Source organism: Thunnus maccoyii, chromosome 8 (genome assembly GCF_910596095.1).
Source record: "Thunnus maccoyii chromosome 8, fThuMac1.1, whole genome shotgun sequence".
In the NCBI taxonomy this organism is placed as follows: Eukaryota; Metazoa; Chordata; class Actinopteri; order Scombriformes; family Scombridae; genus Thunnus; species Thunnus maccoyii.
In genome coordinates, this window is record NC_056540.1 from 477,228 (window position 1) to 491,149 (window position 13,922).

At 41.5% G+C, this 13,922-nt stretch overlaps 1 protein-coding gene across 1 annotated transcript; it reads left to right on the top strand.

Annotated features, from left to right (window-relative positions):
• The first annotated feature begins 4,133 nt into the window (after positions 1-4,133).
• igbp1 (immunoglobulin (CD79A) binding protein 1) lies at positions 4,134-13,616 on the top strand. Its single transcript, XM_042419666.1, has 3 exons — positions 4,134-4,653; positions 11,830-12,162; positions 13,040-13,616. Exons 1-3 carry the CDS (start codon positions 4,180-4,182, stop codon positions 13,310-13,312), a joined length of 1,080 nt encoding a protein of 359 aa, XP_042275600.1. The 5' UTR covers positions 4,134-4,179; the 3' UTR covers positions 13,313-13,616.
• Positions 13,617-13,922: the final 306 nt, after the last annotated feature.

The window sequence follows — 13,922 nt, forward strand, 5'->3', positions numbered from 1 at the left end:
GATAGAGTTGGGTGGAGTTGTCCACAAGCAATTGTCCACAGAGATCCATTTAAACACAATTAAATGTTTATATATTATTGGAAACTTTATCCTCCATATGTTGAATTTTATGCTTGCTTGTAATTTGATCACCACATGGAAAGACAATTTTCAGATTTTTGCATTTTCAGGCGACCTACTGTGCTCTGACTATATAACTCTAGGTTATGCTAGAAATTAATGGTCAAATGTGCCAATCAACCCATTAATTAGTACCAAATGCCATTTTTCTGTTAAGCACCCCTCATTAGTATTTACACTTATATATCAGTTTGTTTCTTAAAAAGTATTAACAGGTGGGACTTGCAAAATAAAATACACAGGTTTTTTTCAGTCAGGCCATGATTGGCTAGTCACATCTCTGCAACGCAATACAGGTGTAAAAAATTGGGGCATGGTTGTATTTTGCATTTCCAAGCAGTAGCGCAAGTCAAAGCAGCTTGGAGTCAATGAGAACATTCATACACTTTTCACTCCGTCTTGGAGTGAAGCTGATTGAAACAACTATAAACACATTTGATTTCCGATCCAATCGGACAACACGTCATAAGAACAAATTCTGAGTGACCGTAAATCAAGCTTTACTCCTATTTCACCTGATAGTCTATGCAATGTGTACCAAAATTTGCTGTGCGGTAATATGATGAAACACATGAATTCAAGAATATGAAATGTATTATATCAGTGAAGGTTTTCAGCTCCAACTGAAATTCAGTTTCATGTTGTTCTGCTGTTAATCACTTGTCTTGCGTTCCTTTGAGAAAAAAAATCAGAAACCAAAAGGGAGAAATTCATATTTTATTTTATTTTTTTGGTCTCATGATGACCCCCCCCCCCCCCCAGTTTTGCATTAGTTTGTATTTGCATTAAAATGTAGGAATCCTGTTAGTTCTCAGTCTATGTGGATGGCATACAGCTAATCAAATGGCCTAATTTTAAGCCTTATTTGCATAAAGCAGTACAGTCATCATAGGCAGATGGTCACACTAACTAACAGCCAGACAGCAGCCTGATACACAAGAGCCACAGACCCTGAACAACCCACATTAGCTTTTCTGTTAAAGTCTCTTTCTCTCTAATTTACAAAGATGTAACTTAACACACATGTCTTGTCCTGCACCATAGCTTGTTGAACAAGTGACCAAATAAATCCAAATAAATATTTGCCTGGGAAAAGTACACTGCTAACAGTTTGCAGTCAGTTTGCAGGCTAGATAGCTAAGTAGCTGCAGCACATTAAAAAGCACATAAACATACAGTGCTCAGCATAGATGAGTACACCCCCTTTCAAAAGTAAGATTTTTATCAATATCTCAATGAACACAAGAACAATTTCCAAAATTTTCACATGGCTTAGTTTTATTGAACACTTGTTTAACTCCGTAACATGAAATTAAGGTTAATAATATAACTTAGATCACAAAATCTTCAGTTTTACTCAAATTAGTCAAAGCAAAAATGAATACACCCAGCAACAAAAACTACATCTAGTATTTTGTATGACCGCTGTGATTTTTAAGGAGAGCACCAAGTCTTCTAGGCATGGAATGAACAAGTTGGCGACATATTGCAACATCTGTCTTTTTCCATTCTTCAAGAACAACCTTTTTTAGAGCCTGGATGCTGGATGGAGAGTGATGCTCAACTTGTCTCTTCAGAATTCCCCATAGGCGTTCAATTTGGTTCAGATCAGGAGACATACTTGGCCATTCAATCACCTTCACCCTGTTCATCTTCAAAAATGCAGCAGTAGCTTTAGATGTGTGTTTTGGATCATTGTCATGTTGGAAAAGTGCATGACAACCAATGGCATGGAATGATGGTAGCATCTTCTCTTTCAGTATAGAGCAGTACATCTGTGAGTTCATGATACAATCAATGAAATGCAGCTCCCCAACACCAGCAGCATGCAGCCCCACATAAGGACACTGCCACCACCATATTTCACTGTAGGCACCATGCATTTTTCTTTGAAATCCTCACCTTTGCGAAGCCATACAGTTTTAAAGCCATTAGTTCCAAAAACAGTGATCTCATCACTCCAGAGTATAGAGTCCCATTCATGCTGAGCACTGTACCTGCAAATATCACTTCAGTCCACTGAGATGCTGGTGTTGTTCTTACTCTTCAGTACCACTACTAACAACACACGCTCTCCAGCTCCTGAGAAAAAAAGCATTTCTGATATTTCCTCAAATGCCTTTTGTTCTTCCTTTAAATAATAGAAAACTACTGTAAATCACCTTGACATTATTTTTTACTGCAAGAAGGGATACTACATGTATTATTAGTTGGACTTTAAAGCTAGATTTTAGTCCCCTCCACAACACAGGCCTCAAGATCTGGTAATTAAGCAGGACCCACTTGAAATGGCTGCATTTATATAGATAAAATCCTTCTTTTTTTTTCAAGCTTCAGATCGATTCACAATTTTAATTGATTTTTGTTTGTCTGCAAAATGCAGGATTGGATTTTTTTAAAGACAGTTGAGCAAGAATAATCAAAGACCTGCACCACCTGCAAGGCTGTCATCATTATACATAAGATACAGGCTATCCCACACAGCTACTTACTGTCAGTACCAAATGTTTCGCCTAAGCAGCGCATAGGCATCCAGTTTAATAATCAGTTTTAGCACAGACAGAGCAGAAAAGTCTGATCACTCATTTTTATCTCATTCATACATCACAGCGGGCTACCATGCAAGGTGGGTGCCTGACTATCAGGAGCAATTTGGGGTTCAGTGTCTTGCTAAAGGACACTTCAACATGTGGACAGGAGGAACTGGGGTCTGAAGTGCCAACCCAGTGATTAGTGGAAGACCCGTTCTACCACACCATGAGGGCCTTATGTCTATTGATATTGTGCATTAGTGGTCATTTGTTCCTGATTGCAGCAACAAAGTATTCAGGTTTCTACAGTTGTGATGTGTGCCCCTTGTCTTCCAAGTTGGATAGGCCACTAAGGCTCATGGGAACTGGAGTATTCAGAGCAATTTGTCATACCAAAGGTATGGAGAAAGAGATTTCATAGAAACAAAATAGAAATACTAACTAGACTGACTAATGGTCATAAAAAACCCTATAAATGTTGTTCAATGTTAACACTGAGGTTATAATTTAAATAAAATCTTTCAAATGCAGATTTGCACTGGGTAAAATCCTTGCAGAACTGCAGCTCCACCCACTCTGCTACTCTATGTGCAGTGTGCTTCACACTGCTGAGCCACTGGGATGTCTGATGGAATAGGAGCTGTAAACTGTTGACACTTCCTGTACTTAAAGAATGATTTTTGTCCCTTATTGAAAAGTAAGAATGGCCTCAAGAACTCAGAACAAGATGAGATTTTGGAGTTTGTATACCTCATCAGAAGTGTGTCAAGAAAAGCTAACATGGGCTCCATCACTTGAATATGAGTTGCAGAATTGAGATTAAGCTAACTTTGAAATCAGTGGCTCAGGTCTTCTTTAACATTGTTTTTTTTCTGTCATGTAAAATTAAGTGCTTTAAATATCCGTGGTCTTATCAGGTTGTACCATGAGAGAATATTTGATCTGAGGTGATTATTTCTGATATTAAAGTGCCTTAACTGCCTCTCAGTGTTTGTGTCTTCCTTCTTTTTTGTCTGAGAAAGCTTAGTATGCACAAGGCTTGTGTGGAGACAACATAAAATGTCATTTATCATATATGGTATAAAATATCTATTGTGTGAAATTGACAAAGATTACAACATGACGGTTGAATAAGCTGATGTTCACAGGTTCTACCATTGGAAATTTGATGGCTTTCTAGCAAATGGGTAACTTTCAGGGAACGTTCCCTAAAGGTTGCACATTCCTGTGGATGTTATGAATATTCTACTGACGTCATGCAAGTGGATCAGTGCTTCACCACCTGTGACAGTCAGCTCGTTAGCAAATGTCTTCATCTATATAGAGAATCCAATTATGTATAAGTGTTTTGTTGCAAGAACATATATTAAAGTATGCTAAATTATAACAATCATGTTGTATATTGAACATGTTATATGTTGGACATTTACGTGTTTTAACGTTTGGCCTGTTGAGGGCAGTAATATTTCTTGAAGCACTGCACTGGTTAAAAACAGACGAAGAAGACGGAACCCGGAAATATGACAAGATGGCGGAATGTGATAACATCAGCGATGTTCGACAAATAAATTCAAACGCAGAACTTCTGAAATTACCCGAATTGCTAGATCATGGATGGAAGATATTTGAAGAGGTTGACCGAACAAATGAACCTCTTGGCTCTAATAATATCCAGGTCCGAGTTAAACGCGGCATCAGTATGTTGGAAGAAGCGTCCAGGATGGCGGCTCAGCTCGACCTGTTCAGCCGCAATGAAGAGCTGCAGGAGACGGCCACGGCGGAGCTGAAGTACCTGCTGCTGCCTGCGCTCTTAGGAGCCCTGACCATGAAGCAGACCAGCCGTGAGAAACGACTAGAGATAGTACAAACAGCCCGGGCTTACTTCATGGATTTCCTGAGGAGATGTAAAGATTATAACATATCACAGTTTGAACTGCCTAAATCAGCAAATGGAAACACAAGTCCTGATGAAGCATCAGAAAACAGACTCTCTGCTGTCAAGGTACGTGATTTAGCTAAATAACCCTTAAGACTATTGATGTGCCTCGCTGCTCCCCAGCTCCGCAGTGAACTAAGTTAGGGCTGCTACTAACGACTATTTTCATTAACGATTAATCAGTTTCTCATCATTTGGTGAACAGATTTAATGTTTGTGCGTCTGTAATGTGTTTTCGTGGTAAGATGCTCATTTGAGTGAAATACATAAGTTGAATGATAATAAACAACACCCCCTTATTTCAACTTACTGTACAAGCTAAATAAGCCCAACAGCACTCGTGTTAGTGTGGTTTTGCTGCAATAAGCTGGGGTCAGTCACCTCCTCTTACAGACTCAACAGCTCAGTGGTGTGTAGACCATTGGCAAACGTATTTCACGTTTACTGGTTAAAATAGCAGTCCTAATTACTGATTACATATTAAGTTACTCATTGTAAAAGTAATAATTACATTAACGTATACTAACCATGTTCCGCACACACATTTGATGATCTTCCGTACAGATGACCTTTTACCGCCGACCGCTCAATAAATACTTCCGGGTCATGAATAAAATATGTATCTGTGTTCATCTTCATTTCTCCCTTTGTCATCCCCTATCACGCCCGCCACCCCCCCCCCCCCCCCCCCCCAACCACACACACACACACACACACACACACACACACACACACACACCACTGCGTGTGCACTGCCTATCTCACTCTCAGACTGAGAGTGAGCAGTAAGGCAGCAAGTCGGTCAACAACAAGTGGCAACCACTAGGGCTGAAATATGTAGCCCATTCGGGCCAGAGTCCACATTGCCATGCCAGAGGCCATTCAATGCTTCTTTAAGATGTATAAGGTCCTCTATATGAAGCACCGTTTGGAGGACAAGCCACATCTCCTCTTTAAATGGCAAATGGTAAATGGACTGTAGTTGCATAGCACCTTTCTAGTCTTCCGACTCAAAGTACTTTTACACTACGAGCCACATTTACCCATTCACACACACATGCATATGCTGAATGGGTACAGGGGCTACCATGCAAGGTCCCAACCTGCCCATCAGAGGGAACTAACCATTCATACACATTCATACACTGATGGCACAGCCATCAGGAGCAATTTGGGGTTCAGTGTCTTGCCCAAGGACACTTCGACATGCGGACTGGAGGAGCCAGGAATCAAACCACCGATCTTCCAATTAGTGGACGACCCGCTCAACCTCCTGAGCCACAGCCGCCCAACTGTGATGAAACTGCCTTTAGGGACCAGCATCGGTCCAGGGAGAAAGTCCTTGCCAGACTGGGAGGAAACATGTATACCAGCAGCAGCGGACAACCAGAGAGCACATCACAGTGCACTGCTTTGTGAATGCAGCCAGGGAAAGTATTCCACCTTTCATCATTTAGCCCAGCTGCCTCCCAAGCAATGCGCATAGGCTGGATGGGCCCAACACCCTCTATGGCATCCAGGAGAAGGGGCACATGGACATGGCGCTCTTCCTCAAATGGCTCCAGCACTTTGTAAAGCACAGCCCTGAGCAGAGACCACTTATTTTAATCATGGATCAACACGAGACTTGTCAAAAGATGTAATCATGTACTGCAGGGAAAACCAAATTGAAATACTGTGCTTACCTACACATACCACATCCTTCAGCCCCTGGACAGCTGAAAACTGCCCTCTCCACGATGGTTTCCAGGATGGGTCTGGTGTGAGGATATCTTGTGGTGGGAAAGAAGCAGTTTTCACCCCTCCTGAAGCATGTCTTCCCCACTGCTGTCACTGCTCAAAATATTAAGGCTGAGTTCTGGAAGGCAGGCAGATTTCCTCTGTCCAGTGAGGCTGTGGACACAACCCAGGTAATTTTAACATTAATACAATGGTAATTCATCCTCTGTTCATCCATTCATTCAGATTCATCCATTTTGTCTTTACTTGCATTTCTTTTAAATGTGTGCTAATGAGTTTTAACTATGCTTTATTTACTAGGTAGTGAGAGTGTTCCCATCTGCAGATGGAAGTGATGTCACTCCATCCATCATTCGCACCACTCCCTCAGCCAAACCATCCAGTGCTCCTGCCACTCTCACTCACACATATAGCACTCCACCTACTGACACAAACACATCAGCCACTCCCTCCACCACTCCAACACCTTGCCCCAGAGGGTGAGTCCAAACAACTACCCAGTGGCAGCAGGTGTGATTCTAGAGAATCTAGCCAGCATCCTGATGAGTTCAGCTTTGGAGAGGATGGAGAAAGTGAGGCGTCGTATTCCGCTGCTTGCCCACATTATCAGTGACGAATACTTCAACCTGCTAGTGGAGAATGAAGCTGAGGAGAGAGCAAAGGAAGAAAAGAAGAGGAAGCACAAGGAGGAGATGGCAAAGAAAAAGGAGGAAAAAAGAAAAGTGCAGGAGGCCAAAAGGCAAAAAACAACAAAGACAAAACAGCCACCTCTTCTGGGTGAGGAGGATGGGGAACACTGTACCATCTGCAGTAGGGTGGTCCCATGTGGCTCAGGAGATGACGCCATTGATGAATGGGTCCAGTGTGACCTCTGCATTCTCTGGTTTCATGTGGAGTGCTCAGAGGTGGAGGAAGTGCCAGACACTGAGTTTCTCTGTCATAAATGCTGTCTGTCTGCATAAAAACACGCATAAGCTTACACACACACACACACACAATATAGTTTTTGCCAACTTTAATCAGTAAATAATTGTACAATACACACACAGAATTAACAGCTCTACTGCTCATGAATTGATTTCTAGTTTGTCATTTTTAATCAGTTTAATGTTAAATTTAAATAGTTGTAGATAGTACACACTCATACACGAAGTATCCTTTTCATTTACGTTTTTTAAGTTTGCACATTGGTTGCTTTCAGTTATTTATAATTTCAGTCATTAAATTTCCTTAATTAATGCAAATTGTTTGTCCTTGTTCAACAGAAAGATAAGAGGTGGTAACGTTATTCAGTAACATTACACATGGTTCATGCTTAATTCACATGCCATAATTAACATGACAACATGCCTAATTGACATAGTACTAATTAACGCAACTATTAACTTAAGTTTTAACTAAATATGGTACTCTCCTTTATACTTTGTTCTCATCTTCTTTATGTGCTTATGTAATATGCTGTTAACATATAGCATTATATTCATTCTGCCCAATTGATGGCATGTATTGTAAAGCGCTTTGAGTGGTTGATAAGACTAAAAGGGGACTACATTAATGCATTTCCCATACCTGCAACTGGCATTTCAGTGTGTTAGTAAAGAAACAGTCGGTGCAGTGGAAACATGATTTTACCAAAGAAATTATACCGGTAGTTTGTCCCAGAAGTTAAAAGCTGAGACACAGAGTTACTAATCCATTTAATGTCTGATCAGATTGCAAAACAACTGGCTAGAACTGACAATAATTAGGCGGGAAAACACAAGAAATATAAGGTGCACATTGAGAAAAGTCAATGACAGTGAAAGCTGACTAAGATAATCCCCATGCCCCCCTCCCTCGTTGTTTCTTCTTTCATCTGCAGTGGCATTTACTCTGTCACTATCACTTTACTGCTTCATTAAAGATGGCATGTTTTTAACCAGTGTTTTCAATCTATTGACATGAACAGTGGTTGGAAAATGCTTTTCTGTATAGATAGAAACTAAAGAGTGCTGGTAAATGGATAAACTGGATAAAGGAGTACATGAAAACAAAAGTCATTGGTGACAGGCTGTAACTATCAAAAATTTGTTTAGCCCAATACCTACTATTAGGGCCTGATCAGCAAAGGGTGCGAAGGCCCTATTGTATCTGAAGGAATTATTATTATGGCCCGAGCACTGAATGGTATGAAGGCCCTATTGTCAGTGTCAGTGCAAGGGGCCCAACAGACCCTGGCATTGAAAGTGCAAGGAACCTATTGTTTTTGTTAAGATGATTAGGGCCTGAGCACGAAAATACCAGAGGTCCAGTGGTCCCTGGAATTGAAAGTGCAAGGAATCTATTGTTTTTGAAGGGATCATTAGGGCTCAAGCACTAAAGTGCCAGGGCCCAACGATCCCTGGACCTGAAAGTGCAAGGAACCTATTGTTTTTGTAAAGATGATTATTATTATTAGGGCCCAAGCACCGAATGGTGCTAACCGAATGGTGCGATAGTTGTCTCCTACAAGCAATGTCCAATATACATGAAAATGTATATCCATGTCAGGTGTCCGCTGGTAAATATTTCGCTCTATTGTGTTGCTCTGCAATAACATCAGTTCGACTGCGGCCTTGTTCGACTGCAGCTCACCTCAGTGTGTGCGAAGAAGTGAGGACCTGATCATCGCTGCTTTCAGTTTTAATTATTATTGTTCCCCCATGCATTGCATTTTTGAGGGGCTTGTGATGCTCGAAAACTCAAAACTGGCAAAACTGGTTCTGTACTGCCTTGGCTCAGCGTGGCCAGCAGGCTCTATAGCGCCCCCAAACGCAGGGCCATTTTGGAACAAAGTTTATTCAAAGATACTCATGTTCAGATGGCGCCTGGATCTGGATCTGAGTCCAATCGATGCAGCCCACAATGCCAGGAATGCCAGAGGCCCGGCAGAATTGTTGTTTTATCAACGCCAGCTCTGCTTCAGTGGGAAGTGGAACATACCATACAAGGTGGTGGCTCAGTGCCAGGGACACCCTACGGATGGCCCAACAGGCGGTGGACTTGTGGACGCTGATCATGTCTCCAACTGTATTTTTTATTTTTGAAAGGCACTGTTTACGTAAAAATGCAATGCTATTAGTAGCAGACATTGGTGACATTGCTGCGTTGTGGTCCGACAAAACTACAAGTCGTGTGACAGCTCTTCAGTAAGTTCAAACAGATCTCTCCTACAGAATCGAAACCTTTCAATCAGCTCCTCATTGTTGTATATGTCCAAGGGATTGCTTCTGTCCCTAATAACTCTCTCCCATCTAAAAGCCTGCTCATTGTAAAGACAATATATGAGACATGCCACTATCATTAGAATGTTATCAGTGTTACAAGTTGTGTTCGTTGCTATAGAAATGGCCTAGCTTTTGACTTTATGCCTGCCACTGACTAGCTGTAAGATTTACGCCCAGTCTTAGCAAGAAGAAGGCTTAAGCCTGGATGGTGCAACTGGCACAACTATTAGGTCGGACTTAGAATGCCAAGTTACAACCGACTTAGCTTAAGACCAGGCGTAAGCCATGTTGGTGCAACCGGCCCCTGGTGTCAAAAGCTCCTGTAAATTATTACACATATGGCTCATTGAACTTGAATAAACCTATCTCAAACAATTCTAAAGTACTTTTAAGTTATTTCACTGTTGGTGTGCGCAAATATGGGTCCTGGCAACATGGGCTCTGCATGCGCACAACAGCACCGCTGCTGAAAAAAATCCTAGGGGAAACACTGCCTCCTATGAGAAATATTATTCATGTCTCCACCCAGTTACTGTGGTAACACTACAATCAAGTGCACCTGCAGAGCAGCCACCCCACTCTAAAATGATATAACAGCTACATGAGTCATGTTTTATCTGTAAGATTGGTGTTTTAATGTTGTTCATCATTTCTGATGTGAAAACATATGATTTCGACAGTCAGAGAAATTAAAATTGTACTTGGTATTAGTTCAGTTATAAAATGCAAGTACAGCACAGAGCATCTCTCCTGTCGACTGCCGACGGTGCCGTCAGCCAAAGAGTCAATTACACTGGATGGTAGAGATTCTGGTACACAGGAGTTTAGCCGACTTCGCTGAATTTACCTATGCACTGCGTTTCCATATCCCTTGCTCTTTCCATCACAGTTCTGTATTTAGGTTATTTAGAGACAAGAATCTGTAAAAGTTTACAGCCAGTTGAAACGGCAGTCATCCCATTCATTTATATGGGGGTTGTGCGTTTTGGCTATAGGCGTTTTGGCCTGCAGCAGTTTCAAATAAACATGCCCACACACCTCTGTTCAACCCTACGGTGGTGGGACGCAACTGGCTGTAATCTTTTACAGATTTATGTCTCTAAATAAATGTTATTTGTGCTCTAGAACATAACCGCTGTGAAACAATCATAAAATAACGTTTTATTGATCTGATTCACTGGCTTTCTCACTACCACTGCTCCCTCTCTTCATTCACTTTCTCACTATCTTGCTCAACCACAACTGCTCTCTCTCTCTCTCTTGTTCACTGGTGCTCTCAGTGCTCTCTCTCTCTCTTTCCCTCATCTTTTTTAAAATTAGTCGGGAAGCTGACAGCAAAGCCTAACTTTACTTTTAACATTACCAAACAAAGAGACATGTCCTCCATTCCTCCTAGAACCGTCTTGGTACTCCCTTATGGCAGGCTATGATTGGCCACTGCAGTGTCACATCGGCTTACGCTTGTCCAAAAGTTGATTCTGGATCAACTTTTCTCGCCGCAGGCCGCTACAGTATTACTGCAGCCAAGCCAAAAGGAGTATGGCCTTACTCGTGCCTAGAAAAAAGGCAGCGATTCAACTGACAATATGCAAGTGGACTCGAGGTTTATCGACTCAGCAACTTTTAGGGGGCATTCCTACTCAGAATCGAATGTTTGAACCAATTTTCATGGCAATCAAATAGTTGTTAAGATAATTCAGTCCGAATCAAAGTGGCGAAGTGTCAGACTGACCAACACTGCCATCGCTAGAGCCGCTAGTATGACTAAAAACACATTCACTTGTTCTAATAATAGTAATGAGAGGGCATTTACATGCAACAAATAGAAACATAGGCAGGCAGACAAGGTCATTAAACGAATCGAGGGTCATCAAAACAAGAGCAGGCAAGCAAACATAGACAAGGCTAGTACACAACATAGACTGTAGAACTGGAATGAGTGTTGAATATATATATATATATATATATATATATATATATATATATATATATACACTAGGAATAATGGAAAGCAGATATACTGGGAGGTTGTTTTCTGAAACAAACTGAGTGCACAAGGGACGCACCTATGATTTCCACTCTCCCTTACTGTGCTTCATCTGAGATGTATTAAATCTGTTATGTCCTTGCATGAAAAAGGGTGGAATAGATGATGGGTGCATGAAGAGGAAACACAGAAAGAAGGAGCAGAGTGACTTATAAATGAGTCTATCATAGTTTCAAACCATAGACCTGTGATGTTTGCTTCTTGTTCCAGCCTGTCCACGGCCCGTCAGACCTGGTTGCCATGGCAGCACAGAGACAAGCTAAGATCGAGCGATACCGTCTGAAGAAGGAGCTGGAAGCCAGACTGTCAGATGTACAGAGAGCTGTGGACAGCGGACAAGCTGACGATGAAGTCAGCAGAGATTTTTACCTGCTGAATGTCCGGAGATGGGTCACTGTGTGTCTGGAGGAAGTGGAGAGCATCGACCAAGAGCTGGAGATACTGAAGAAGATGGATGTTCTGAAGCAGGGTGCTGTCGAGCAGCCGGCTCAGCCTCCCAGGCCTCCCATGAAGCCCTTCATCCTCACCAAGGACTCTATGCAGGTGAGACTGTGTTGGAGTCAAATGTAGAGGCGCATGTTACTGAGGCAGCCACATGAAGTCATTCATAAACAAAAGTAGCAAGAAAAGCTGGTGGTGGTTGCAGATATAACATATAGAGGTTGTGTCATCAGAACAAGGACTTGTGTTATTTGATTTTAACATCCTATGGAAACGATGGGACACTGGATTATATTATTAACAAATATCCAGTGCAAGCATGATAAGCGAGGGGTCAGGGGTTCAACTTCACTGTCCAAAAAACCCAACTGATAAAAAGACATTTATAATAAATATAAATATAAAAATGAATGCTATTCTGTAACCTTATTAAAACTCAGTTTCCTTGATAGAGACCTGATACTTAATAATACAATGTTATTTGCATATTTACTACATAGAGTGCTGTCCTTCACTGTTATCTTTGATTAACGTTCAGTTTTAGCACCTTTTCAGAAGGAGAATAATCAAAATGTAGGTTACATTATTTCTGTTGTATGTGAAAAACATGTAGAGTTTTTGTCAGATGCTTGAATACCGACATTAATCCTGGAACTTTATTCCTTCCGATGGCTACAGGAAAGATATCCAACTGAAAGTAACGGTCACATTACATCCACAGCACTTGATAATGTTATATTAGCTTTCCTTTTTAGAAATGTGGGCGTTCTACCTGCATGTTTGTCCCGCTGTTTTGTTTCCACTTCTTGTCTAATTCTATAATTGTAGATGAATTTAGTCAACAGTCAATTTAAGGGATTGGTCATGAAACAACACTAATCAAAGCTGGAAGGTATTGATGGCAACCAATAGATCAGTAGTATTTCCTCAACATGCAAACATGCAACAGTGTGTTATAGAATGTTTGTTTCATCCACAGGCTCGTGTGTTCGGGGCTGGTTACCCCAGCCTTCCCACCATGACAGTAGATGACTGGTATGAACAGCACAGGAAACGTGGTGCCCTGCCTGACCAGGGGATACCCAGGAGGGTCGCTATGGAGGAGGACTCTGATGCAAAAGAGAGGGAAGAAGAAGAAAAGGAGAAAAAGGCTGAAAATGACGATGAGGAGTCTCTGTTGAAAGCCAGGAACTGGGACGACTGGAAAGACACTCATCGCAGAGGTTATGGAAACCGCCACAACATGGGCTAACTGATCCCAACGCAGCGTGTGCTCAGACAGACCTGGCTCTGTCGTCATGTCTATCCTAATCAGTCCGGGAGGTGGACACTCTTCACAATTTTGATCTTGAAAACTGTTGGTATGAGAGGGTTACCAAACCAAGAAACACACCATAATTTCACCAAACAAACCTGATGTTCAGTTCATTGATGGGGTTTATCTGCAGGTACACATTCGTGTTAGATCATACATCATTTACAAGGTTGGATACAACAGTACTCTGTGTTGTCAAGTTTTTGAATGAGTCTTAATAAAAATCTACTTGTTGGCTGAATTGTGTTTTGTGTATCTCCCTAACATTGTCATGGGCAAATAAAGAGACTGATCAAGCTACATGGCAAAAAAATCAGTATGTACAAAGTCTGTGCAGTGGGTACAACAAGGAATGCTGGTGAGGAAGGAAGTAAGCTACATATCCAGTGTTTGCCAGTTGCCACCATAGGAATGTGAGTTACCTGCCAAGGAATGCCAGTAGTCAATAGTCACTAGTCAGTAACTGATTCAGTGGGTTGCCGAGGTAGGCAGGTAGACTACTTGGATTGGTAAACTAATAGTCCAGCTCAGAGAGTGATAAGGAGGA

Coding starts and splice junctions, on each gene's coding strand:
- igbp1 (XM_042419666.1), top strand. CDS start 4,180: ATGGCGGAATGTGATAACATCAGCGATGTTCGACAAATAAATTCAAAC. Junction 4,654..11,829: donor ACAGACTCTCTGCTGTCAAG/GTACGTGATTTA, acceptor TTCTTGTTCCAG/CCTGTCCACGGCCCGTCAGA. Junction 12,163..13,039: donor TCACCAAGGACTCTATGCAG/GTGAGACTGTGT, acceptor TTTCATCCACAG/GCTCGTGTGTTCGGGGCTGG.